General features: G+C 43.5%; 1 protein-coding gene across 11 annotated transcripts in view; it reads left to right on the top strand.

Annotated features, from left to right (window-relative positions):
• Window positions 1-26,598, top strand: part of LOC135509131 (lysine-specific demethylase 7B-like) — a 63,067-nt gene extending 36,469 nt beyond the window's left edge. For 7 of the 11 annotated variants that reach the window (XM_064929518.1, XM_064929521.1, XM_064929522.1 and 4 more), the window contains 16 exons: window positions 2,479-2,620; window positions 3,507-3,693; window positions 3,914-4,076; window positions 7,561-7,648; window positions 9,993-10,099; window positions 10,195-10,286; window positions 10,539-10,625; window positions 10,897-11,124; window positions 11,339-11,463; window positions 11,748-11,956; window positions 12,041-12,135; window positions 12,229-12,365; window positions 12,546-12,694; window positions 12,797-12,855; window positions 22,175-22,460; window positions 22,594-26,598. In XM_064929518.1, the coding sequence (XP_064785590.1) occupies window positions 2,479-2,620; window positions 3,507-3,693; window positions 3,914-4,076; window positions 7,561-7,648; window positions 9,993-10,099; window positions 10,195-10,286; window positions 10,539-10,625; window positions 10,897-11,124; window positions 11,339-11,463; window positions 11,748-11,956; window positions 12,041-12,135; window positions 12,229-12,365; window positions 12,546-12,694; window positions 12,797-12,855; window positions 22,175-22,460; window positions 22,594-22,682 (2,243 nt within the window). In that variant the 3' untranslated portion in view covers window positions 22,683-26,598. Of the gene's footprint in view, window positions 1-2,478; window positions 2,621-3,506; window positions 3,694-3,913; window positions 4,077-7,560; window positions 7,649-9,992; window positions 10,100-10,194; window positions 10,287-10,538; window positions 10,626-10,896; window positions 11,125-11,338; window positions 11,464-11,747; window positions 11,957-12,040; window positions 12,136-12,228; window positions 12,366-12,545; window positions 12,695-12,796; window positions 12,856-22,075; window positions 22,142-22,174; window positions 22,461-22,593 lie in introns of those variants that run through there. The other 4 variants (XR_010450897.1, XM_064929519.1, XM_064929520.1 and 1 more) reach the window with 4 other exon arrangements.
• Window positions 26,599-27,470: the final 872 nt, after the last annotated feature.

The following is a 27,470-nucleotide window of genomic DNA, read 5'->3' as shown; positions in this document are numbered from 1 at the left end:
CCTCTGTGAGCCCGGGCCGCGCCCAAAGCCCAGCTACCCCAGATGGGAGAGGAGAGGACACTGTCTGCAGTGAGGGAGATATGGGGGAGGAACTGTGTTGGTCTTGACTCCGAGCAGCAGGAACGGTTGTGGCAGTTGCTGTTTGAATTCAGAGAGAGCTTTGCACTGAGTGAGGAAGAGGTGGGTCAGACTCATCTGGTGCAGCATGAGATCGATACAGGTGATGCTCGACCCATCAAGATGCGCCCCCGCCGTATCCCAAGTGTCCTTCTCGGGCCACCGAGTGGGCAAGGAGGAGATTAGCACCATGGAGGACAAGGTGGGGGCTGTCAGAGACTGGCCCACCGACCAGCGTCAGCTGAAGAGCATCCTGGGGCTGGCCTCGTACTACAGGAGGTTTGTACGGGACTTCTTAAGCGTTGCTGCTCCCCTGAACTGCCTGCTGCCGAAGGACAAGGCTTTCACTTGAACAATGGAGTGTGAGGCATTCAACACCCTCAAACGTGCACTGATCGAGGCCCCCGTGCTCGCCCCACCCTGACCAACACACATTTCTTTCTCATTGAACGTCGGTCTAAGAAGCTGTATATCAGTTCTATGTGCGTTATTCTGTTTCCCATTCTTAAGTTTCGTTTTTGCATCTTTTGGTTTTGTACACCAGCTGAAAATACAATATTTTTGGTTAAAGAAAATATATTTCACAGCGGTTTAAATGGTACATTGATTCTCTACACTATACTTGATTGTTTTGTTTCACATAAACTGCATTTAGGTGAACTATTAAAATTTTAGCAATCAGGAAATGGCGGTGCGATTTCTGCATAGTGCATCTTTAAGCTAAGCTTGTGGTGTTAAGGTGTCAACCTGACAGTCAAATCCAAATGTTCCAGTCAATGAATGGTCGTATTCATGTGTGGGTCTCTTTGGGGGTAGATTAGTCGAAAAAAAAAAAAAAAAATCTGACATTTTTCATATTGACATGTATTTAAACATTAATGTGAATATAATAATAAATGTATATAGCGCTTTTTATTAAAACAATCTGTCTCTTTAAAAAAAAAAATATAGTAATTATATATATATATAAAACAAACATTTTTTAAAGAGACTTTGAGATTGTTTTAATGAAAAGCGCTATATACATTCATTATTATATTCACATTAATGTTTAAATGCTTCACAACAACCCAAGCATTCACCACAGGCCAGCTGCCCAGCTAATAAATTTAGCTCAGTGGGCACTCTGCCTGCTAACCTGTAAGTTATTGTATTGAAAAATGTGTTTTGCATGCCATCTCTCCATTTTAGCATAATGGCAAACCTGTTGTAAATCAGCTATTGCCCTTTTCGGAGCATGGTTGTTACATCACGCTATCCACGCACTTCAGACCTGGAACTAAGAAAGACCCATCTATTCTCCAGGAAACCTGTGCTTCTGGTCCCTGACTGTCACTGGATGAAAAGGATCATAATTGCTTATATGAGGACCATAAATATTTGCCTAGGACATTTGTGGCTGGAGAGATTTATTGCCCCCACTTGTCGTTGGTCATACTACGCCCAGGCAGCGCCCTTCCCCATTTGTACACAAGTGTTCTCCTGGCTGTTCTGTATGTGAGGCTGCTCTGCCTTTAGCTGTTCCCTGACATCAGGAGGTGGCCAGTTGGGCCAAACAGGGCTGGGCTTTGCACGACCACCAGCTGTCCTGGTACTGCCCCATGTTAACGGCAGGTCTGTTCACCCCTCTGCCATTTTCTATTTGCCGTTTGCCAGTTGTATACAGGTGAGGTTATTTACACACATGAAAGACATTAACCAACTCTTACTAGGTCCCCTCCAAGCCTTCCCTCCTCCTGTTGCTGCCTTCATCACTGGCAGTACAGTAATTGGATCTGGAGAGATTGCTTTGGATGTTTTAATGCACCTCCTCCAGTGGGGAGACTGCAGCAGCACTGAGGTTTCCATCAGAAGTATTAGGGGGGTTATGAAAGTGTCAGCAAGCTTAACGCCTTGCAGCCTCCATCAAATCAAATGTATTTATATAGCCCTTCTTACATCAGCTGATATCTTAAAGTGCTGTACAGAAACCCAGCCTAAAACCAGATAAGACGGGAGAAGTACTCCAGATATAACAGACTGACCTTAGCCCCCCTCTGACTGGCCCCGTGGCTGGGCTGGGGGAGAGGGCAGGGATTGGACTGGTTTGACTATACCTGGTAGAATTCAAAATGTTAGTTTTTTTTTTTACATTTATTTTTAAAGCAGAGCTTAGCATTTATCAGTCTGCTGTTCTGTGATATTCCATCATGAGTCACACCTAATAATATGGCTGTAATATAATTTAAAATCCATCTGTCACCTGTCCTTACCTAACATTCTACATTCAAGTGTTAATGCATGTCCTTTCCTCAACTGCCCTTTAGGCCTAACTCCCTCCCACATGGCATAAATCATCTAATCTGACACATTCTCTTGCAGGTGGTGACAAAATCGTGGATGTCATTGATGTTGCCAGACAGGCAGACAGCAAAATGAAGCTTCGAGAGTTTGTCAAGTATTACTACAAACCTCATCGGCCAAAGGTGCTGAACGTGATCAGTCTGGAGTTTTCAGACACCAAGTAAGTATTGGTTACTTTTCGCAGTTAACACATGTCCTGTTGCTGCTTTGATCAATGTATAATTTGGATTGACTTTGATTATAATTATAATATTTGTAGCTAAAAGCACTTAATTGTTATAGATTCCCTGCTACCATTTAGTGAATAATCCTGTGATTCAGTGAAATTGGACAATAATTGGGTCTAAATGTATATTCCCCATGCTTGCAAGTATAGTAGTGAGAGGAGATGAGCAGTGCACTCCAAACAGCAGGGATGCAAATTCTTGCTGAGTTCAGAAGTACAGCGCTGATGACACTATTGAAGATATGCTGTCTACTACAGACAAGCAGAAGGGATCCACTGCCAACAGGCACTTTGCTTACAGCCTATTTAGAGAGACGGAAAGGTTTAGAAAAAAATAAGAGACTAAGCTTTGATCCTTCATAACTGAGCATCAATGTTCTACCAGGCTTCACAGTGGAAATGATCATTTGAACGGCTGTATTGTTTTTAGAAAATAATGTGTATTGTCATCTGAAAAGATGTCCTCTGGAGGAACCCTATTAGGGCCGACTGATTTAGAACCATCAGCTCTGCCTGATTAGCAGGCAGGGGACGATGAAACCAATCCCCCTACGATAAGACGAGGCCTCCAACTGTTGGTGGGCGATCTGTAAAACAGAAAGTGAAAACGGCAAAGAGGTCGGGAGAAATGCATTATTTTAAATTAATCTCATTGGTCAATGCCTGGCTGATTGGTGAACAGTGATCTGAAGGTGCCGCATGACGAACGGTTTAGCCTTATTAGTGCGCAATGATGGATGTATTGAAAGATGAGTTGCGTGACAAACGACTCTGCCTTACTGGTAGAACATCACTAAACTCTCATGTTGTATTCTTTCAGGATGGCAGAGCTGGTGGTGGTGCCTGATATCGCTCAGAAGATGTCCTGGGTGGAGAACTACTGGCCAGAGGACTCCTTCTTCCCCAAGCCCTTTGTTCAGAAGTACTGCCTGATGGGGGTGAAGGACAGCTATACAGACTTCCACATAGACTTCGGAGGCACATCTGTGTGGTACCATGTACTCTGGGTAAACTGGGGAATTGCTGTGCTCAGCATATTGTATATCTTCAGACTGCAGCGTATCCCTTTTGAAATATGTGCTACGGTTAGGCTACAGAGTTGTTCCAAGTCTGTTTGCTTTGGCTATGTTGTCTGACAGCCCAGCATGATTAACTACAAATATTCCCCTCAGATACGCTACTGTACATTTATGTTAGTAATTCAAATGTTTAATCTTTGTCCTGAAGGGAGAGAAGATTTTCTACTTGATCAAACCGACCCAGGATAATCTTACACTATACGAGGTGTGGAGTTCGTCCCCCAACCAGAGCGAGGTGTTCTTCGGGGACAAGGTGGACCAGTGCTACAAGTGTGTGGTGCCGCAGGGAACCACCGTCCTCATCCCCACAGGTGAGGAGAGACTATGTTTCTGCAACTGTCTCTGTTCACACCTCAGGACAAAATGTGTTAATTTTTTATAAGGAACTTGTCTGAGTTCAAAGTGTTCAAATTTTTCTACTGTTTCAACATGCCTCATATACAGCACTATATTTCCAAAGTTCTGCTTCAGGGCATTAAAAAACACGAGTCATAAGGAGCCGTAGAGCTGTTTTTCTACTTGACACTGAGCGGACCAGCTAGCCTTTGATGGTGTCTCACAGGAAGGCCTATGTGATTGTGTCTTCAACTGTAAGCGCCGAAGGGCCTGAGTGAACCGCTTTGTCACCGTGGACACCAGAACCACATGCCATCTTCCTTCCGTCAACTGTGGTTCACAGAACTTCCTCACGTCTTATGGCAAGTCAAATAGGTGATGCTTTATTTATATACATGCATACACACACACACACACACAGTGGCTTGCGAAAGTATTCACCCCCTTGGTATTTTTCTTATTTTGTTGCCTTACAACCTGGAATTAAAATGTATTTTTTTATTAGGGGGTTTCTGCCGTTTTGATTTACACAACATGCCTTCCACTTTGAAAATGCTAAATCTTTTTTGTGAAACAAGCAAGATATAAGACCAAAAAAAACAGAACTTGAGCATGCATAACTATTCACCCCCCCAAAGGCAATACTTTGTAGAGCCACCTTTTACAGCAATTACAGCTGCAAGTCTCTTGGGGTATGTCTTTATAAGCTTGGCACATCTAGCCACTGGAATTTTTTCCCATTATTCAAGGCAAAACTTCTCCAGCTCCTTCAAGTTGGATGGGTTCTGCAGGTGTACAGCAATCTTTAAGTCATACCACCGATTCTCAATTAGATTGAGTTCTGGGCTTTGACTAGGCCATTCCAAGACATTTAAATGTTTCCCCTTAAACCACTCGAGTGTTGCTTTAGCAGTATGCTTAGAGTCATTGTCTTGCTGGAAGGTGACCCTCCATCGCAGTCTCAAATCTCTGGAAGACAAACAGGTTTCCCTTAAGAATTTCCCTGTATTTAGCACCATCCATCATTCTTTCAATTCTGACCAGTATCCCAGTCCCTGCCAATGAAAAACATCCCCATAGCATGATGTTGCCACCACCATGCTTCACTGTGGGGATGGTGTTCTCGGGTGATGAGAGGTGTTGGGTTTGCACCAGTTCCTTCTTCCATATTTTTGGGGAGTCTCCCACATGCCTTTTGGCAAACACCAAACGTATTTGCTTATTTTTTTCTTTAAGCAACAGCATTTTTCTGGACACTCTTCCGTAAAGCCCAGCTCTGTGGAGTGTACGGCTTAAAGTGGTCCTATGGACAGATCCGCCAATCTCCGCTGTGGAGCTTTTGGTGTGCGGCCCTCTCTTGGCAGGTTTGTTGTGGTGCCATATTCTTTCCATTTTTTAATAATGGATTTAATGGTGCTCTGTGGGATGTTCAAAGTTTTGGATATTTTTTTATAACCCAATCCTGATCTGTACTTCTCCACAACTTTGTCCCTGACCTATTTGGAGAGCTTCTTGGTCTTCATGGTGCCACTTGCTTGGTGGTGCCCCTTGCTTAGTGGTGTTGCAGACTCTGGGGCCTTTCAGAACAGGTGTGTATATGTACTGAGATCAGGTGACAGATCATGTGACACTTAGATTGCACACAGGTGGACTTTATTTAACTAATTATGTGACTTCTGAAGGTAATTAGTTGCGCCAGATCTTATTTAGGGGCTTCATAGCAAGGGGGTGAATACATATGCATTTTTATATTTTTGTTTTTTATTATTTATTATTTTTTTAAACAATTTTTTTAATTTCACTTCACCAATTTGGACTATTTTGTGTATGTCCATTACATGAAATCCAAATAAAAATCCATTTGAATTACAGGTTGTAATGCAACAAAATAGGAAAAATGCTAAGGGGGATGAATACTTTTGCAAGGCACTGTGTATGATTTTATATATATATATATATATATATATATATATATTATCCAGTTTCTCTAATCACAGGGCAGAGCAGCAGATTTCCAAATTATTTATAGTGAAAAGTATTTGTAACACTAGAGGGAAACCACATGGCTTCCCACAAGGCTGATTTTCCCAGTTGGTGGGCTGGGGCGTGTTAAAGCTCTCTGAGCTGATGATGCTAGTAGACACTGAGATTACGAGTGGCTCCCTGCTGGGAGAGCTGCCCGGCCCTGGTCTATATTGGGTCACACTCATGGTCCCTCTTCACCAACCTGTCAAATCGCTCCCACAGGCCTCCAGTACACACACACAGGCCCTCCATATATAAACGGACACAACCAGCAGTCTTTAATATGCAAACAATGTTAATCCCCATGTAAAGACATTGTTTATCAATGACACTCATAAATAAGGTAGCCATGAGGCAGCAGGTAGCCTAGCACTTAAGAGCGTTGGGCCAGTAACTGAAAGGTTGCTGTTTCGGATCCCCGAGCCGGCAATGTGGAGAATCTGCCTTTCTACCCTTGAGCAAGGCATTTAACACCCAACAAATGCTCCCCGGGTGCTGACAATGTGGACGTCGATTAAGGCAGCCCCCCGCACCTCTCAGATTTAGAGGGGTTGGGTTAAGTGCCGCGGATGCAACTGACTAGGTTTTCCCTTTCCCAATCTTGATGTGCATTTGGGTGGGCTTTCCAGGGTGTTTGCCAAAAAATGCAAGGTAAGGATGCTTCACAATTTTTTTCACAATTTTCCCCAGGGAACAATGTAATGTGTTTCTAAGTGCATAGAAATATATTTGTTGTATTAGTCTATCTCCTGACATTGTAGATGAATGTAACTGAAAGAACAGTTCAGCTAAAGAGAATTTTAGAGTCGGCGATAGTAGTAAAAATAAAGAAACCCTTGAAGGTGTTCTAAAACTTTTGACCGGTAATGTATGTTGTAACATAAACCATTTCAGACACTTTAATTGTCACGGGAAGCCAAAGGCCCCCTGGTAGGGAAGGTCAGTGTTGGGCTATTGATGGCTTGTATGTAGGCGACCTGCAGACAGGCAGTGGTTGAGAGCGAACCCCATCTGGTATCAGCCATCCATATAATCTCTTGAGCGCCTACCATCCTCTCTGTTGGGGGCACAGCAACTCCATGTTCACCCTCCATGACAGAGCATTTATTATGTTGAGGGTCCACCGGCACAGCATTGGCACACCTGTTTGGCTGCACTGCTGCCAGATGGAAGGATATATCCTCTGGTGTAATAATACAATCCTTTCCTAAACCCTTTGTCTTAAACATATACAGCTGTAAAACAAGAATTCCAAAATGTTCCAAAAGTAAATGTTTAAATGTATTGCATGCAAAGCAGAGTTCAGAGAAACTCGAAACTGGAGAGGGTGATGGATTGATTTTCAGTTGGCAGGCTGTTTTTGCCTCGTGCTACTAGCCTTTTGCACCACATCGGTAGCTGTTGATTTGGTCCATCCTCCTCCGTGTTCCCCAGGATGGATCCATGCTGTTCTCACCTCTCAGGATTGCATGGCGTTCGGTGGGAACTTTCTCCACAACCTCAACATAGGCATGCAGCTTAGGTGAGCACCTGAAAAACTGCCCCACCTGGCCTATGCGTATTTTATTAACTGTCCTTATTGGTATTAACCTAAGTAATGAATGGCCAAAGACACCGCTGTTATCTTATTTTTAATGGCCAGTGATGAAGTAGTGGTAGAATGTCTGTATGGTTTCACCGTGATCCCACTGGGCACAAACTAGATGAAACAATGTTTCCATTGATTCAACACGTTTTCTTGTTGTTGAAATGAAATGTGAAAAACTGATTGGATTTCAGGAATGTGTGTGTACTGAACAAAAATATAAACTCAACAAGCAACAATTTCAACATCCATATAAGGAAAATATGTCGATTTTAAATACAATCATTAGGCCCTAATCTATGGATTTCAAATGACTGGGCAGGGGCGCAGCCATAGGTTTTGTGTTCGTTTTGTGTTCCACACTGCCCATGTGCAATCTGCAGAATTCACTGCAGGTAGATGTGTTGGTGTCACTCAGGCAGTTTAAATGATTGATTGAGGACCTCTATGCAGTTGAATGTGATTGTTTTTATTAAATATGTTTATTGTGTGCTGAATTATATTGTTTTATACATGTATGTTTTATTGTAAGGCAAAATATATATTTTTAATCTGTGTGACTCTCTGTTTAAATAAAGGCTGAAACAGGGAAAGGTTACCACAAAGTTAGAAGCACAGAATCGTCTAGAATGTCGCTGTAGCATTAAGATTCCCTTCACTGTAACTGAGAGACCTAGTCCTAACCATGAGACAGCCCCAGACTTATTATTCCTCCACCAAACTTTACAGTTGGCACTATGCATTGGGGCAGGTAGCGTTCTCCTGGCATCCGACAAACCCAGATTCATCGGTCAGACTGCCAGATGGTGAAGCAGTCACTCCAGAGAACATGTTTCCACTGCTCCAGAGTCCAATCGCGGTGAGCTTTACACCACTCCAGCCAACGCTTGGAATTGTGCATAGTCATCGTCAGTTATGAACAAATTCTTATTTTCAATGACGGCCTAGGAACAGTGGGTTAACTGCCTTGTTCAGAGGCAGATTTCTACCTTGCCAGCTCGGGGATTTGATCTTGCAACCTTTCGGTTACAAGTCCAATGCTCTAACCACTGCCGTCTACCTGTGCGGCGGCTCGGCCATGGAAACCAATTTTCAAGTTACTGACAAAGTGCTTGTGCTGATGTTGCTTTCAAACTTGGTAGTTAGTATTGCAACTGAGGACAGGCAACAACAAAAATGTAGGCACTTCAGCACTCTCGGTCCTTTTCTGTGAGCTTGTGTGTCCTACCACTTCGCGGCTGAGCTGTTGTTGCTCCTAGACATTTCCACTTTACAATAACAGCACTTACAGTTGACCGGGGCAGCTCAAGCTGGGCAGAAATTTGATGAACTGACTTGTTGAAAAGGTGTCTTCCTATGACGGTGCCTCGTTGAACGTCACTGCGTTCTTCAGTAAGGCCATTCTACTGCCAATGCTTGTCCATGGCGATTGCATGTCTGTGCACTCGATTTTATACACCTGTCAGCAACGGATGTGGCTGAAATCGCCGAATCCACTAATTTGAAGGGGTGTCCACATTTTATTTTGTTTTTATTTTACCTTTTATTTAACTAGGCAAGTCAGTTAAGAACAAATTCTTATTTTCAATGACGGCCTAGGAACAGTGGGTTAACTGCCTTGTTCAGGGGCATAACGACAGATTTGTACCTTGTCAGCTCGAGGATTTGATCTTGCAACCTTTCTGTTACTAGTCCAACACTCTAACCACTAGGCTACCCTGCCGCCCCCGCCCCAGTACATGTAGTGTATAATTATTATTTTTTTAAATCTAAACTAAACATTGAACTGACATCTGTGCCTAGTGGGATGGGTGTCTGTTAGGGTGACCACATGTTCCGGATTGTTCTGGACAGTCCCACATTTTGTCCCGCGCCATGCTACCAAACAATTTTCTGCATTTTATCAACAAATTTAAAATGCCACTAATTTACAAAAATAGTTTGTCATATATTTCAGTCAGAATTCCTATTCATTTTATGTGAATTGACATTCCAACACGCTTATGACAAGACATATAACATAGGAATGTGATACTGGTGATGTTAAACACTTTTAAAATCGTTGTTGAGATCTGATATTCTGCACAGTGCAAGAAGAGACATAGGTCAATGTCTTATTGTCAACCAATCACATACTTAAATATATTAATGGAGGCTAGCTACTAAACTGTCCCGTAAAATCATCCCGTTGTCCCGCATTTGAGTATTTTAAATGTGTTCAGCCTAGGTCTCAGCCCTGTGGAGCTGTGTTTGATCTCCATTGCTGCATCCTCAACTACAGGTGTTATGAAATGGAGTGGCAGTTAAAGACTCCGGACCTCTTCAAATTCCCTTACTTTGAGGCAATCTGCTGGTACGTGGCCAATAATCTACTGGAGACTCTAAAAGGTGAGAGAAATACCACTCAGCGGAGGAGTTTGTTGCTGTTTTGGTGATGTGACTTTCTGTCCTTTTTTTCAACATCCTTCTCATATGATTCTCAGAGTTACGAGAGGATAACTGCCAGCCCCCAGTCTACCTAACAGATGGAGTGAAAGCCTTGATTAATGCACTGAAAAACTGGCTGAAACGAGAGGTAGGATACTACAGAAAAACAGATTCTCGATGGCAAATTGGCTTCTTTTGTCTGCAACATCTGACTCTACAGAATAGGTCATTTGGTCACAATATCTACATTCTAATGTAATCTACATTGGGCTCCTTCAAGGCCAATAGTGGGCAGGTTGTATCCGGTGTGATGATATGATCTGTCTGGGAAACTAACCACCATCTGCAGACAAGACAGTACAAGCCCCTCATTGTCCCCCTGCTCTCTGCCTCTCCTCAGGTCACAGAGCAGGCCAGCGATGTCCCGGACCATATCAGACCCAACCATCTGATTAAAGAACTCACAAAGGAAATCCGCTACCTGGAGGTAAGGCCCAGCGTGGAGACAGGAAGGGGCGAGAGGGCCTCAGGCTGTCATGTGAGAACATAAAGGAGAAGAAATTCTCTGACTCACAAGGACACTGAAGCTTCCTACTTGGAGCTGGTTGTAAACATTTGTGCTCATTGAGTAAAAGTTGGCTGTCCCTGAATATTTTCCTTTTTCTCTTTTTATAAATACCAGGTCAAAAGCACTGTTTCTTTGAAGCTGGATATTGCAGCATTGGGGTTCTGTACTAACTAGCATCTCTTGACCACAGGAGGAGGAGGAGCAGAGTGGAGATAGCAAGCCAGTGAAATCTCAGCGATGTGGACCGTGCCCACTGACGCGGTCGACTCTTGACAAGGCTGGACATCATGCTCTCAGGACAGCCAGACAGCTACGGCACCACCATCACCATGCGCCCAAGACCCCCTCCAACCTGGAGATCCTGGAGCTGCACACGCGACAAGTGCTCAAGAGGCTGGAGGTGGGACCCTTTGAGGAGGTCAGGGCATTGACACACGGCCCTCTCCCCCATGCTGCTTGTGTAACCCATAGTTTTTTTAAATTATTCTATTTAACTATGCAAGTCAGTTAATAAATTCTTATTTACAATGACTACATTTCTCCTGGTTTATCCATGTCTTGGAGGACGTTACCCATACACTGAGGCTAGGTTAATTATACATTTTTGTTAAATCTCTTTTCCCTTTTCTCAGGATGTTCCATTCAGCTCCACGGTGATGGCCAAGTTCAACAAGACGTCCATGGCGTCTGCTGCAGCGGTGGAGAGGAGCCTGGACAACAACCTCCTTCTGGTGATGTGCAATGGCAGGATTATTAGGTGAGCTGGAAGAACTCACCACCTACTCAACACCTCCAACTGGCTTTGACGATGCTCTGCACTGCTCAACTTATTGGCTGGAGCGGTTTCATGTTACAACTCAGAGCTGCCGTTGTAACAACCTTAACATGTTAGGATGTACCACCTGTGCTATGCGATCTTTACATGTTTCAACTCATCACTTAAATAAACTTGAACCTAAATAATAACCTAAATGCCATATGCTGTAATTTGTTTGCCTCTAGGCTTTTTCTCCTCTTACTATTGTGTGTATGTGTGCACAGAGATGAGCGTCGTCACACACGTGTGAAGAGTAGTCCGGTGCGGGACGGTAAATGGACTGGAGACCACCAGAGGGAAGGGGTCCTGGTGAAGACTGAGCTCAATGACAGCAAGCTGGAACAGCACCAAGACCACGAGAGAGAGGAGAAACCCAGCCCCCTCAGCAGTGAGTCTAACTGGTCAAGTCACCAGCTGTCAATCAACGGTTTAGGTAGGCTCATCTTTGAATGCACCAGAATTTCACCTAACATTTAGGTGCAGATATTTAATTCATCCTTCTCTTGTTCCTACTCAGACTTTTTCGAAAGAGTGAATTCCGATCTCAGGAAAGGAGCCGTAGTGTACTCCGACATTTCAGACTCTGAGTCCGAAGAACGTTGCTCTTTGCAGGTAGCTAATCCCACTTCCTCCCCAAGGCCCTGTCTCTCCTTCACACAGAACTGTTTAAGTTATAAAGGCTGACACAACTGTGTGACTGTGCAGAAAAAGGACTCCTCGGGGGAAGATTCGGGGAGCTCCGAGGAGGAAAGGGAGAATAAGGAGCGTTGCAGGATGGCGCGAGGCAGTGTGAAGGACCTACACCAGGCCAGACAGGCCCTTCACCACTTTCACGAACTACTGTAAGGGTACAGGAAGCATGGATGAATGGACCAAGTGGCATTCTTGTTCTAAGGATTCTGTATGCATCAATCCAATGCAATACAAATACAATGGGGGAAATTAGTTCATACAGTGCATGATTCATTCATTATCCAGTTGAGTTAAGAGATTCATTAAGTTGTTCCTACACTCATTTGCAGACAACGCCCTACCTCTCCAACCACAGAAGAGGAGGCTATTGAGGGCATGCTGTCCATGGCAGGGCTGCTTTATCTTCAGCGACCAGAGGAGAGCAGCACTGCCCAGGAGCCCTGGTGGTCCAGCCTGGCTCATCAGTCCCCCAACAGTGGTACACTCCAGTCCTGAAATGCTTATAAACTTCAAGATTTCAATTTGACTAAGCCCCTAATTCAATCAATTTCAATCAAATTTCTCTGTGTTTGTCCTGTAGGTGGAAAAGAGCCTGTGTCAGGGGATGATTCAGACAGCAACTCCACACTGACCCTTCAGGTAATAATTATAATCAAGAGTGAATGGGTCATGCCTGCACATGCTGAGACTGATGTCTCTAATTTGAGACTACATCAGAATAACTCTCTGTATTCCTGCTGATCCGTCCGCTGGATCCAAGATGGCGTAGCAGTCAGACGTATTTGTCCTTCGTTTTGTCGTGTCCCTTGTATATATATTTTTCTTGGCATATCTTTTAATTTTTTTATAAACCCTTACTTCAAAATACTCTCCTGCAACCCGCCTCACCCAATGTGGTGTGGACCTGCTTTTTCTCTAATATATTTTTCTTTGCCTCTATTACTGGAATCTCTCCAACATAAACTAGCCAGCTAACGGTCATCAGCTAACTTCTAGCTCGGAAAGCTCTAGCCAGTTCGAACAATGCGATTCAACCAGAGCATACCGGACCTATTTTTCTCTCCATATCCCCGGATTCCTATCGCAAGCACTGAACCTTCTCATCTTCCGACCTTCGCAGCTAACGTCCCCTGAATGCTAGCTGTCAAGAGCACAACGGACTGTTGGCCTACGAGGCCCAAGAATACATAACGATGCCACTAGCTAGCAGTCAGCTATCCTTTGCTAGCGGTCATCAGCTACCTTTATCCCGGATAACTCTCGCCAGTCTGTGCAGTGCGACTCAAACCAGAGCTAGTCGGACTTATTCTTCTCGATATCTCCGGATTCCTACCGCAAGCTCTGAACCTATTTTTTTAAATATATTTTAAAACATTTTTATGATTATTATTTTTTTTCACCTGGAATTATAGCAGCTAATGACCCCTGAACGCACAGCCGCTTATCTGAGGCCTGCTGGCTATCTAAAGCATATTGGACTGCTGGTTTAAGAGGCCCTTCGGACATATGTCTTCGGCCACTATACATATTTTGCCAATTGGCCTGGTTTACCACACGGAGCCCTGCTGATCCGTCCGCTGATGTAACTGCACGAGGGGGCCATAAGACTTCCCTACGTCGCGTCATCCCTCTAAGGCCTTTCTGTTAGCCTGCTATCCCCGTGCCGCTAGCTGCCTGAAGCCACACACTGGACTTGTATGATCACCCGGCTATGCATGCCTTTCCCTAACGTTACCATGCTGTGTCGATTGCTGTTCTGGTTTGTAACTATTGTTTTATTTCACTGTAGAGCCTCTAGCACTGCTCAACACGCCTCGGCTAACAATTTAGTTCCACCCCCCACACATGAAGTGACATCAACTAGTTTAAATGGTATTTCTAGAGACAATATCTCTTTCATTATCCCTATATGCACAGGTTTACCCCCACTGTATTCACATCCTTTGTCTGTACATTATGCCTTGAATATATTCTACCGTGCCCAGAAATCTGTTCCTTTTACTCTCTGTTCTGAACGTACTAGGCGTCCACTTCTGTTAGCCTTTAGCCATACCCTTATCCTACTCCTCATCTGTTCCTCTGGTGATGTAGAGGTTAATCCAGGCCCTGCAGTGTCTACCTCCACTCCAATCCCCCAGGCTCTCTCATTTGTTGACTTCTGCAACCGTAAAAGCCTTGGTTTCATGCATGTTAACATTAGAAGCTTCCTCCCTAAGTTTGTTTTATTCACTGCCCTAGCACACTCCACCAATCTGGATGTCCTAGCAGTGTCTGAATCCTGGCTTAGGAAGACCACCAAAAACCTTGAAATTTCCATTCCTAACTATAACATTTTCCGACAAGATAGAACTGCCAAAGGGGGCGGTGTTGCAATTTACTGCAAAGATAACCTGCAGAGTTCTGTCTTACTATCCAGATCTGTACCCAAACAATTTGAGCTTCTACTTCTAAAAATTAACCTTTCCAGAAACAAGTCTCTCACTGTTGACGCTTGCTATAGACCTCCCTCTGCCCCCAGTTGTGCCCTCGATACCATATGTTAATTAATATCCCCCATCTATCTTCTGAGCTTGTGCTACAAGGTGACATAAACTGGGACATGCTTAACACCCCGGCCATTCTACAATCTAAGCTTGATGCCCTCAATCTCACACAATTTATCAATGAACCTACCAGATTTAACCCCAAATTCGTAAACACGGGCACCCTCATAGATATCATCCTAACTAACTCACCCTCCAAATACACCTCTGCTGTTTTCAACCAAGATCTCAGCGGTCACTGCCTGCATCCGTAATGGGTCTGCGAGCAAACGAACACCCCTCATCAGTATCCAGGGATTGCATAGCAGTTCAGACGTCTTTTGTCCTCGTCTTGTCGTGTCCTATGTATATATGTGTGTATGTGTGTATGTGTGTATGCGTGTATGCGTGTATGCGTGTATGTATACGTGTGTGTGTGTGTGTGTGTGTGTGTGTGTGTGTGTATGTATATATATATGTATATATGTATGAATGTATACATATATATATATATATAATATATATTTACAACTTTTTTCATACCTTTTTTTTTAAATTTTCCATAAACTCATCTTCAAAACACTCTCCTGCAACCCGCCTCACCAATTTACATTTATAAAAAAGTATTATTTACCTCAAATCTGTAATCCTCCAAGAAGCTAGCCAGAAACTAGCCAGGAGCTAGCCAGAAGCTAATCCAGAAGCTAATCAGAAGCTAGTTAAAGCTTTCGTCGATTCCGGAGCAAACATCTGTTGTTCCGGAGCTAGCCAGCTGAGGAGTTCCATCAATCACTCCTGGGCTGCGGTCACCTATCCGGACCCGTTTTGCTGCCTATGCGGAGCCCCACTGGGCCTTCACGGCTGGACTGCCGACGTTATCTACCCGAAGGAGTTATCCGGCTGGCTCCTCCGTCGCGACGTTGCCTGGGCGCCCATCTGCGGCCTGCTAGCCATTAGCTGTCTTATCGGCTGCTATCTGAATAGACAATCGGACAATTTATTTATTTTTATTGTTATTGTTTTTTTGGGGGGAGGGTTTTCTTCTTGGGCCTCTAGCTATATCTATTGTTTTTGTTGTTGTTGTGTGATTTGGATTAATCCCCTCTACCACACGGAACCCCACTAATCTACTGACGGAATGCAAGAGGTGGCTAATAACAGACGTCCATCCTATGCTAGCTTGCTACCGATGGCCTGGCTAGCTGTCTAAATCGCCGTGACCCCCAACCAACCTCTCCACTCTCCGGACCCTTTTGATCACTCGACTAAGCATGCCTCTCCTTAATGTCAATATGCCTTGTCCATTGCTGTTCTGGTTAGTGTTTATTGGCTTATTTCACTGTAGAGCCTCTAGTCCTGCTCACCATACTTAATCCAACCTATTAGTTCCACCACCCACATGCAATGACATCTCCTGGTTTCAATGATGTTTCTAGAGACAATATCTCTCTCTTCATCACTCAATATCTAGGTTTACCTCCACTGTATTCACATCCTACCATACCTTTGTCTGTACATTATACCTTGATGCTATTTTATCGCCCCCAGAAACCTCCTTTTACTATCTGTTCCAGACGTTCGAGACGACCAATTCTTATTGCTTTTAGCCGCACCCTTATTCTACTCCTCCTCTGTTCCTCTGGCGATGTAGAGGTGAATCCAGGCCCTGCAGTGCCTAGCTCCACTCCTATTCCCCAGGTGCTCTCTTCTGATGACTTCTGTAACCGTAATAGCCTTGGTTTCATGCATGTTAACATTAGAAGCCTCCTCCCTAAGTTTGTTCTATTCACTACTTTAGCACACTCTGCCAACCCGGATGTCCTAGCTGTATCTGAATCCTGGCTTAGGAAGACTACCAAAAAGTCTGAAATTTTAATTCCAAACTACAACCTTTTCAGACAAGATAGAACTGCCAAAGGGGGTGGTGTTGCAATCTACTGCAAAGATAGCCTGCAGAGTTCTGTCCTACTATCCAGGTCTGTACCCAAACAATTTGAACTTCTACTTTCAAAAATCCACCTCTCTAAAAACAAGTCTCTCACCGTTGCAGTCTGCTATAGACCACCCTCTGCCCCCAGCTGTGCTCTGGACACCATATGTGAACTGATTGCATCTATCATCTATCTTCAGAGCTCGTGCTGCTTGGCGACCTAAACTGGAACATGCTTACCACCCCAGCCATCCTACAATCTAAACTTCATGCCCTCAATCTCACACAAATTATCAATGAACCTACCAGGTATCTCCCCAAAGCCTTAAACACGGGCACCCTCATAGATATCATCTTAACCAACTTGCCCTCTAAATACACCTCTGCTGTCTTCAACCAAGATCTCAGCGATCACTGCCTCATTGCCTGCATCCGTAATTACATTTACATTTAAGTCATTTAGCAGACGCTCTTATCCAGAGCGACTTACAAATTGGTGAATTCACCTTCTGACATCCAGTGGAACAGCCACTTTACAATAGTGCATCTAAATCATTTAAGGGGGGGGGGGTGAGAAGGATTACTTATCCTATCCTAGGTATTCCTTGAAGAGGTGGGGTTTCAGGTGTCTCCGGAAGGTGGTGATTGACTGCTGTCCTGTAATGGTTCAGCGGTCAAACGACCTCCACTCATCACTGTAAAACGCTCCCTGAAACACTTCAGCGAGCAGGCCTTTCTAATCGACCTGGCCGGGGTATCCTGGAAGGATATTGATCTCATCCCGTCAGTAGAGGATGCCTGGATATTTTTTTTAAATGCCTTCCTAACCATATTAAATAAACATGCCCCATTCAAGAAATTTAGAACCAGGAATAAATATAGCCCTTGGTTCTCCCCAGACCTGACTGCCATTAACCAACACAAAAACATCCTATGGCGTTCTGCATTCGCATCGAACAGCCCCCGTGATATGCAGCTGTTCAGGGAAGCTAGAAACCATTATACACAGGCAGTTAGAAAAGCCAAGGCTAGCTTTTTCAAGCAGAAATTTGCTTCCTGCAACACTAACTGAAAAAAGTTCTGGGACACTGTAAAGTCCATGGAGAATAAGAACACCTCCTCCCAGCTGCCCATTGCATTGAAGATAGGAAACACTGTCACCACTGATAAATCCACCATAATTGAGAATTTCAATAAGCATTTTTCTACGGCTGGCCATGCTTTCCACCTGGCTACTCCTACCCCGGTCAACAGCACTGCACCCCCCACAGCAACTCGCCCAAGCCTTCCCCATTTCTTCTTCTCCCAAATTCGTTCAGCTGATGTTCTGAAAGAGCTGCAAAATCTGGACCCCTACAAATCAGCCGGGCTAGACAATCTGGACCCTTTCTAAAATTATCTGCAGAAATTGTTGCCACCCCTATTACTAGCCTGTTCAACCTCTCTTTCGTGTCGTCTGCGATTCCCAAAGATTGGAAAGCAGCTGCGGTCATCCCCCTCTTCAAAGGGGGGGACACTCTTGACCCAAACTGCTACAGACCTATATCTATCCTACCCTGCCTTTCTAAGGTCTTCAAAAGCCAAGTCAACAAACAGATTACCGACCATTTCGAATCTCACCATACCTTCTCTGCTCTGCTCAGCCACGCTCAAGGTCCTAAACGATAACATAACCGCCATCGATGAGAAACATTACTGTGCAGCCGTGTTCATTGATCTGGCCAAGGCTTTCAACTCTGTCAATCACCACATCCTCATCGGCAGACTCGACAGCCTTGGTTTCTCAAATGATTGCCTCGCCTGGTTCACCAACTACTTCTCTGATAGAGTTCAGTGTGTTAAATCGGAGGGTCTGCAGTCTCTATGGGGGTGCCACAGGGTTCAATTCTTGGACCGACTCTCTTCTCTGTATACATCAATGAGGTCGCTCTTGCTGCTGGTGAGTCTCTGATCTACCTCTACGCAGACGACACCATTCTGTATACTTATGGCCCTTCTTTGGACACTGTGTTAACAACTCTCCAGGCAAGCTTCAATGCCATACAACTCTCCTTCCGTGGCCTCCAATTGCTCTTAAATACAAGTAAAACTAAATGCATGCTCTTCAACCGATCGCTACCCGCACCTGCCCGCCTGTCCAACATCACTACTCTGGACAGCTCTGACTTAGAATACGTGGACAACTACAAATACTTAGGTGTCTAGTTAGACTGTAAACTCTCCTTCCAGACCCATATCTCCAATCCAAAGTTAAATCTAGAATTGGCTTCCTATTTCGCAACAAAGCATCCTTCACTCATGCTGCCAAACATACCCTTGTAAAACTGACCATCCTACCAATCCTCGACTTTGGCGATGTCATTTACAAAATAGCCTCCAATACCCTACTCAACAAATTGGATGCAGTCTATCACAGTGCAATCCGTTTTGTCACCAAAGCCCCATATACTACCCACCATTGCGACCTGTACGCTCTCGTTGGCTGGCCCTCGCTTCATACTCGTCGCCAAACCCACTGGCTCCATGTCATCTACAAGACCATGCTAGGTCAAGTCCCTCCTTATCTCAGCTCGCTGGTCACCATAGCATCTCCCACCTGTAGCACACGCTCCAGCAGGTATATCTCTCTAGTCACCCCCAAAACCAATTCTTTCTTTGGCCGCCTCTCCTTCCAGTTCTCTGCTGCCAATGACTGGAACGAACTACAAAAAGTACTGAAACTGGAAACACTTATCTCCCTCACTAGCTTTAAGCACCAACTGTCAGAGCAGCTCACAGATTACTGCACCTGTACATAGCCCATCTATATTTTAGCCCAAACAACTACCTCTTTCCCTACTGTATTTAATTTATTTATTTATTTTGCTCCTTTGCACCCCATTATTTTTATTTCTACTTTGCACATTCTTCCATTGCAAATCTACCATTCCAGTGTTTTACTTGCTATATTGTATTTACTTTGCCACCATGGCCTTTTATTGCCTTTACCTCCCTTATCTCACCTCATTTGCTCACATCGTATATAGACTTGTTTATACTGTATTATTGACTGTATGTTTGTTTTACTCCATGTGTAACTCTGTGTCGTTGTATGTGTCGAACTGCTTTGCTTTATCCTGGCCAGGTCGCAATTGTAAATGAGAACTTGTTCTCAACTTGCCTACCTGGTTAACTAAAGGTGAAATAAATAAAATCACTGTCAAACGCTCCCTAAAACACTTCTGCGAGCAGGCCTTTCTAATCGACCTGGCCCGGGTATCCTGGAACGACATTGACCTCATCCCGACAGGATACCTGGTTATTCTTTAAAAGTGCCTTCCTCACCATCTTAAATAGGCATGCCCCGTTCAAAAAATGAAGAACCAGGAATAGATATAGCCATTGGTTCACTCCAGACCTGTCTGCCCTTGACAAGCACAAAAACATCCTGTGGCGTTCTGCATTAGCATCGAATAGCCCCCGTGATATGCAACTTTTCAGGGAAGTTAGGAACCAATATGCACAGACAGTTAGGAAAGCTAAGGCTCGCTTTTTTTAAACAGAAATTTACATCCTGCAGTACAAACTCAAAGTTCTGGGACACTGTAAAGTCCATTGAGAATAAGAGCACCTCATCCCAGCTACCCACTGCTCTGAGGCTAGAAAACGCTGTTACAACTGACAAATCCACTATAATTGCTCATTTCAATAAGCATTACTCTACGGCTGGCCATGCTTTCCACCTGGCTACCCATACCCCGGTCAACTGCCCAGCACCCTCCACAGCAATCCGCCCAAGCCCCCACCATTTCTCCCTCACCCATATCCAGATAGCTGATGTTCTGAAAGAGCTGCAAAATCTGGACCCCGACAAATCAGCCGGGCTCAACAATCTGGACCCTCTCTTTCTTAAATTATCTGCCAAAATTGTTGCAACCCCTATTACTTGCCTGTTCAACCTCTCTTTCATATTGTCTGAGATTCCCAAAGATTGGAAAGCTGCCGCGGTCATCCCCCTCTTCAAAGAGGGAGACACTCTAGACCGAAACTGCTACAGACCTATATACGTCCTACCCTGTATCTCTAAGGTCTTTGAAAGCCAAGTTAACAAACAGATTACTGACCATTTTGAATCACATCATACCTTCTCCGCTATGCAATCTGGTTTCCGAGCTGGTCATGGGTGCACCTCAGCCACGCTCAAGGTCCTTAACGATAACATAACCGCCATCGATAAGAGACATTACTGTGCAGCTGTATTCATCGACCTGGCCAAGGCTTTCAACTCTGTCAATCACCACATTCTTATTGGCAGACTCAACAGCCTTGGTTTCTCAAATGATTGCCTCACCTGGTTCACCAACTACTTCTCTGATAGAGCTCAGTGTGTCAAATCGGAGGGCCTGCTGTCCGGACCTCTGGCAGTCTCTATGGGGGTACCACAGGGTTCAATTCTCGGGCTGAGTCTCTTCTCTGTATACATCAATGATGTCGCTCTTGCTGCTGGTGTTTCTCTAATCCACCTCTACGCAGACGACACCATTCTGTATACTTCTGGCTCTTCTTTGGACACTGTGTTAACTAACCTCCAGACGAGCTTCAATGCCATACAACTCTCCTTCCGTGGCCTCCAACTGCTCTTAAACGCAAATAAAACTAAATGCATGCTATTCAACCGATCATTGCCCGCACCTGCCCGCCCATCCAGCATCACTAATCTGGACGGCTCTGACTTAGAATATGTGGATAACTACAAATACCTAAGTGTCTGGCTAGAGTGTAAATTCTCCTTCCAGACTCACATTAAGCATCTCCAATCAAAAATGTCATCTTGAATCGGCTTCCTATTTCGCAACAAAGCTTCCTTCACTCATGCTGCCAAACATACCCTCGTAAAACTGACCATCCTACCGATCCTAGACTTCGGCGACGTCATCTATAAAATAGCCACCAACACTCTACTCAGACTACATCCAGTTTGCTATCACAGTGCCATCCGTTTTGTCACCAACGCCCCATATACTACCCACCACTGCGACCTGTACGCTCTCATTGGCTGGCCCTCGCTTCATACTCGTCGCCAAACCCACTGGCTACAGGTTATCTACAAGTCTCTGCTAGGTAAAGCCCCGCCCTATCTCAGCTCGCTGGTCACCATAGCAGCACCCACTTGTAGCACATGCTCCAGCAGGTATATCTCACTGGTCACCCCCAAAGCCAATTCCTCCTTTGGTCGCCTTTCCTTCCAGTTCTCTGCTGCCACTGACTGGAACAAACTTTATTGCCTTAACTCCCTTATTTGACCTTATTTGCACTCACTGTATATAGACTTTTTTTTCTACTGTATTATTAACTGTATGTTTTGTTCATTCCATATGTAACTCTGTGTTATTGTATGTGTCGAACTGCTATGCTTTTTCTTGGCCAGGTCGCATTTGCAACGGAGAACTTGTTCTCAACTAGCTTACCTGGTTAAATAAAGGTGAAATAAAATTAAAACAATTGAATTACTAATATTCCTCTTTAGGTAACAAGGGCACAGCAGCATGTGCGTAAGGAGTGTCGAGCCGAGCTTAGCCAGAGGATCCAGGAGAACAAGAACTTCATGGCCAATCAGAGCAGTGGGAGTAACAGTAACAGCAGCAAGGCCTGGGGTGACCAAAGCCCCTCTCAGGCTGCCTCTAGCCCCCTCCGCCTGGACCCCAGCTCAGGGACTGACAACCAGTACAGTGAGACTTCCCTGTCACCCCCCCGGCACCCCTCCAAGAGGCCCGCACCAAACACCCCACCCATCAGTAATCAAGCTACTAAAGGTTTGACTCCATATTTTTTTCTTTATTTTATCTAGCTAATCTATTGGAGTAGTAGCTGGAATTAGCATAGCTTTATTCCTCTCTCGCTCATCCTTTTTTTTTATTGATCTCTGTGCAATGTTTTTCTCCTCAGGAAAACGTCCTAAGAAAGGTATGGCCACCGCTAAGCAGAGACTAAGGAAGATTCACAAGCTGAGCAGGAACAACCACTTCTTGCTATAGCACCCAAGACCCTGATGTCTACAGAAATAACTTTGAGAAGGGACAACTCGCCCCCCTGCCCATATACTCTTTCGGTTGTGACTCACATTTTACAAGAATCATTGCTTGGATGGATTGACCTGACACATTAATGGCCACATGCTTGATGTGGAAGTATTGGATGTAGGGCTTTCAGAGTTAATCGGTAACCTGAGTTAATTTTAGTGCGCTCATGTTATTACATTTTTTGTGTGATTAATCGCATTGTCTGAAAGCATTCAAAATTAACTGAAACATACAAAATACATAATCTTTACAGATAAAAACGATGCAATGTCCAAACAAGTTGACATTTAGGTTAAATTTACCTGATTTGGCTAACCGTTACTTTGGACAAAATCAAGACTTCAATATTCTTGTAATGCTTTTCATATAAAAAAATATAAAATTACAGTTCAATTTGAGCATATTCTGAATTTGCGATTTAATCATGATTAATCACAGCAAATCCTGGAATTAAAATAAATTTAGTTATCGTTTGACAGCCCTAATTGGATAACAAGATATTGGATTTACAGAAGAAAGCATAGTTTCCCATGGTGAAATGATGGTGCGCTGCAAAAAGAAAAAAGAAACTGCATGGATCCTCAGCAATGACATTGGATTGTATATGATCTGGCCATCAAGAGCTATACAGTAAATATGGCTTTGTTTCAGAATTGAAGCACCGCAACAACACAGCATTGTACAAAGACGCATGACATTGGGAATTTAAATGACGTTTGATAGAACAACATTTGCATCTGAGCCACGTGCTGTCGTATCTATTTTGGCTGTTGCTTTTTACCTTATGCTTGCACTAGCACTTCCAAACAACACTACTTATTATGCCAGAACAAGCAAATGTTGTTTAAGCCAAGAATGGCAAGTGAAGAGTTTATCACCACTCTTTGGGACATTGTCATGTGTTGGTTTGGTCTGACTTGAGATCAAGAATGACACTATGGTGTTTGAACTCATTTTAAATGGTGCTGAAGTGCATATTCATGTTATCCTTTTGTCTACCCTCTTGTTACAATCACCAGTGATTGAATTTGAGAGAGGGGTATATTTTGATGCAGCACTCCAGGCACCTCAGCCTCGCAGTATGTAAAAGCTATCTGTCGCTAATGCATTAAGCCATTCCAAGAATACCTCTCCCAACGCATTAAGTTTACTGGTTCTGTTTACTGAAGGGGTTATGACTCCTCATTGCTCTACTGTTGGATCACTGACCATATCAAATGTGTTCCTTTGTTGCCACCTATTGGTCAAATGAGGGCAGGAGCTTGACAGTGCTGTTATTATGAAAGGTTTTTGAAATTGCAAAAAGACATCAAGTTGCAAATGTACAGAATGTATTTACAGAAAATATAAGTTATTGTTAATTTATTTAACTTTCTCTTTTGGTGTTTGTTTTATTGTTTTTCTTTTGCTGGTATTGAATTATGTATTGTGAAAAAAGTTAATGGCTTTGATATGACAATCCTGTTACAATGGGTGATTTATTTTTTTATATTCGCAAACCGGTTGTATTTGTTGCCTCTATCACATTTGTATTGGGTGGATTTAAGCAAAAATCTACTAACAAGTGGACCTAAATTAGATTTTAAATGTTTGGGAGATCTTCTAGGTCGGCAAAGATTGATTATTATCAAAGAATATTTGTCTTACTCATTAGTAAGAATTAGATTTTTAGATTTTTTTATATAAATGTGTCTTAAGTGAAACTGATAATTTTATAATTGTACAAAGTGTAATTATGGCTACTAATTATAGTTATGGTAAGTGTATGTTTATTTTCCCTATCACTATATCCTTGGCTTGAAAGACCTCAGTTGGATTTTGAATTGGTGGTCTTTTTTTGTTGGTGATAATGCCAAAAATAAATGGTTGAAGTGAGAGATTGCTCCTGTTGGTGTCTTTCTCAGGGACACATTCTCTTTCTTAAGAAATGTTTGTTAGGTTTTTTTCATAAGTGTTACGTTCCCCAGTTTATGTGTTGTCGTTTGTGTATTTGCATGTGTTTATTTTAGGAAATGGCTTCCTGAAATCCCTCAAGCAGCTGATTGGTCGACTCCATGGCTAATTGGAGAGCTGACCCCACCCCCTCGTCAAGACGCAACAACAAGTGGGACACAATCATGAAGTGGAACGACATTTATTGGATATTTCAAACTTTTTTAACAAATCAAAAACTGAAAAATTGGGCGTGCAAAATTATTCAGCCCCTTTACTTTCAGTGCAGCAAACTCTCTCCAGAAGTTCAGTGAGGATCTCTGAATGATCCAATGTTGACCTAAATGACTAATGATGATAAATACAATCCACCTGTGTGTAATCAAGTCTCCGTATAAATGCACCTGCACTGTGATAGTCTCAGAGGTCCGTTAAAAGCTCAGAGAGCATCATGAAGAACAAGGAACACACCAGGCAGGTCCGAGATACTGTTGTGAAGAAGTTTAAAGCCGGATTTGGATACAAAAAGATTTCCCAAGCTTTAAACATCCCAAGGAGCACTGTGCAAGCGATAATATTGAAATTGAAGGAGTATCAGACCACTGCAAATCTACTAAGGCCTGGCCGTCCCTCTAAACTTTCAGCTCATACAAGGAGAAGACTGATCAGAGATGCAGCCAAGAGGCCCATGATCACTCTGGATGAACTCCAGAGATCTACAGCTGAGGTGGGAGACTCTGTCCATAGGACAACAATCAGTCGTATATTGCACAAATCTGGCCTTTATGGAAGACTGGCAAGAAGAAAGCCATTTCTTAAAGATATCCATAAAAAGTGTTGTTTAAAGTTTGCCACAAGCCACCTGGGAGACACACCAAACATGTGGAAGAAGGTGCTCTGGTCAGATGAAACCAAAATTGAACTGTTTGGCAACAATGCAAAACGTTATGTTTGGCGTAAAAGCAACACAGCTCATCACTCTGAACACACCATCCCCACTGTCAAACATGGTGGCGGCAGCATCATGGTTTGTGCCTGCTTTTCTTCAGCAGGGACAGGGAAGATGGTTAAAATTGATGGGAAGATGGATGGAGCCAAATAAAGGACCATTCTGGAAGAAAACCTGATGGAGTCTGCAAAAGACCTGAGACTGGGATGGAGATTTGTCTTCCAACAAGACAATGATCCAAAACATAAAGCAAAATCTACAATGGAATGGTTCAAAAATAAACATATCCAGGTGTTAGAATGGCCAAGTCAAAGTCCAGACCTGAATCCAATCGAGAATCTGTGGAAAGAACTGAAAACAGCTGTTCACAAATGCTTTTTTTGATTTGTTAAAGTTTGAAATATCCAATAAATGTCGTTCCACTTCTTGATTGTGTCCCACTTGTTGTTGATTCTTCACAAAAAAATACAGTTTTATATCTTTATGTTTGATGCCTGAAATGTGGCAAAAGGTCGCAAAGTTCAAGGGGGCCGAATACTTTCGCAAGTCACTGTAGATGCCAGTGTTCTGTTCAGGAGAGGTCATTGCAGAGATTTTGCTGGGCTGAGAGTTGGTATGTTTTGTGAGTTTGTTGCTCAGAGCTTATTTGATGTCCTTTGTTTCTTAGTTTGTTTGTGAAATTGTTTAATATTCTATTTCATTTGTTCCCAGGGGGGAAGGGGAAGGCACCTAGGGAGTGCTTAGGCAAGAGGCCCGCGGGTATACATGTACCCGTAGCATATTCGCTGTCTAGGCACGCTAGATAAGACCTGGGCGGACCACCCCCTTGTATTTTGGTTAGGACACCAGGTGGTGCTAAATTAGGTAAGTAGTGGGTAGGCAGGTAAGATAGGAGAGGGGGGCTTTGAGATTTACTTTCTTTGCTTTGGTTCCGTCCAGCCCCTTTTCCCCATATTACCGTGTGAAGGAATAAAGTCCTGGTAAACAGTACCACATTCTGCCTGTTGTCATTCTTTCTTGCACCTACAGTCCATACCTTTTTCACTTCACGGAGAGTTTAGTTGTAGCAGGGTGTTGCGTTCCCTCTTCATAGAGGCGTGCGTAACAATAAGCAACATGAAATGACCCATCATCGTTGACACTTTCTGATCATTGATTTTATTTACATTAAAAAAAGGTGCATTGGTATTACAAGTGTTACTAGGAAACCCCTTTAGTTGTGACCTTGACTCTTGCCTGTCTTCCCAACTTTTATTGGGAAGTTTGTTCATGTTGTCAATCGTCGTCACTTCAATAAGTGAATGGTGGACTGCGGTACTATATTACAATTGCTCAGGGCTCTTTGGTGGTGGCTGTTTCTAGACTAAGTACTTTGAAATATTTATTTTGTGGACATTGTGCTACAGAGAATGGTTGCCCCAAAAGAAGCAACCTCTTGAATACAAATCCTATTTCTGCATTTAGTAAAGAGCATGCCAACAAAGGTGACCCCAAGTGAAGTTGAGCCATCTACTAAATCCTCACCATTCTTATATGCTATCTACCAAGGCATATTGCACTAACTTTCAGATTTAAGCATATCACATAGTTTTAGATGACCCCATTCAAGTATTTGTGACAACTGAGTTCCCATCATGAATTTACTTTTAATCCACACCATCATGCTCATGGTGCCATCTGCCTGGCTACCTACTGTATTTAGCCATTGTGCTTGAGCTCCAAAAGTATTGGGACAGTGAATTTTTTTTCTTTGTTTTGGCTCTGCACTCCATCACTTTGGATTTGAAATGATACAGTAACTGAGGTTAGTCAGCTTTAATTTGATGGTATTTTCATCCATATCGTGTGAACCGTTTAGAAAT

Source organism: Oncorhynchus masou, chromosome 22 (assembly GCF_036934945.1).
Source record: "Oncorhynchus masou masou isolate Uvic2021 chromosome 22, UVic_Omas_1.1, whole genome shotgun sequence".
NCBI classification, from domain to species: Eukaryota; Metazoa; Chordata; class Actinopteri; order Salmoniformes; family Salmonidae; genus Oncorhynchus; species Oncorhynchus masou.
Note: the sequence above shows the minus strand (reverse complement) of the source record. Positions and strands in the feature narration are given on the sequence as shown.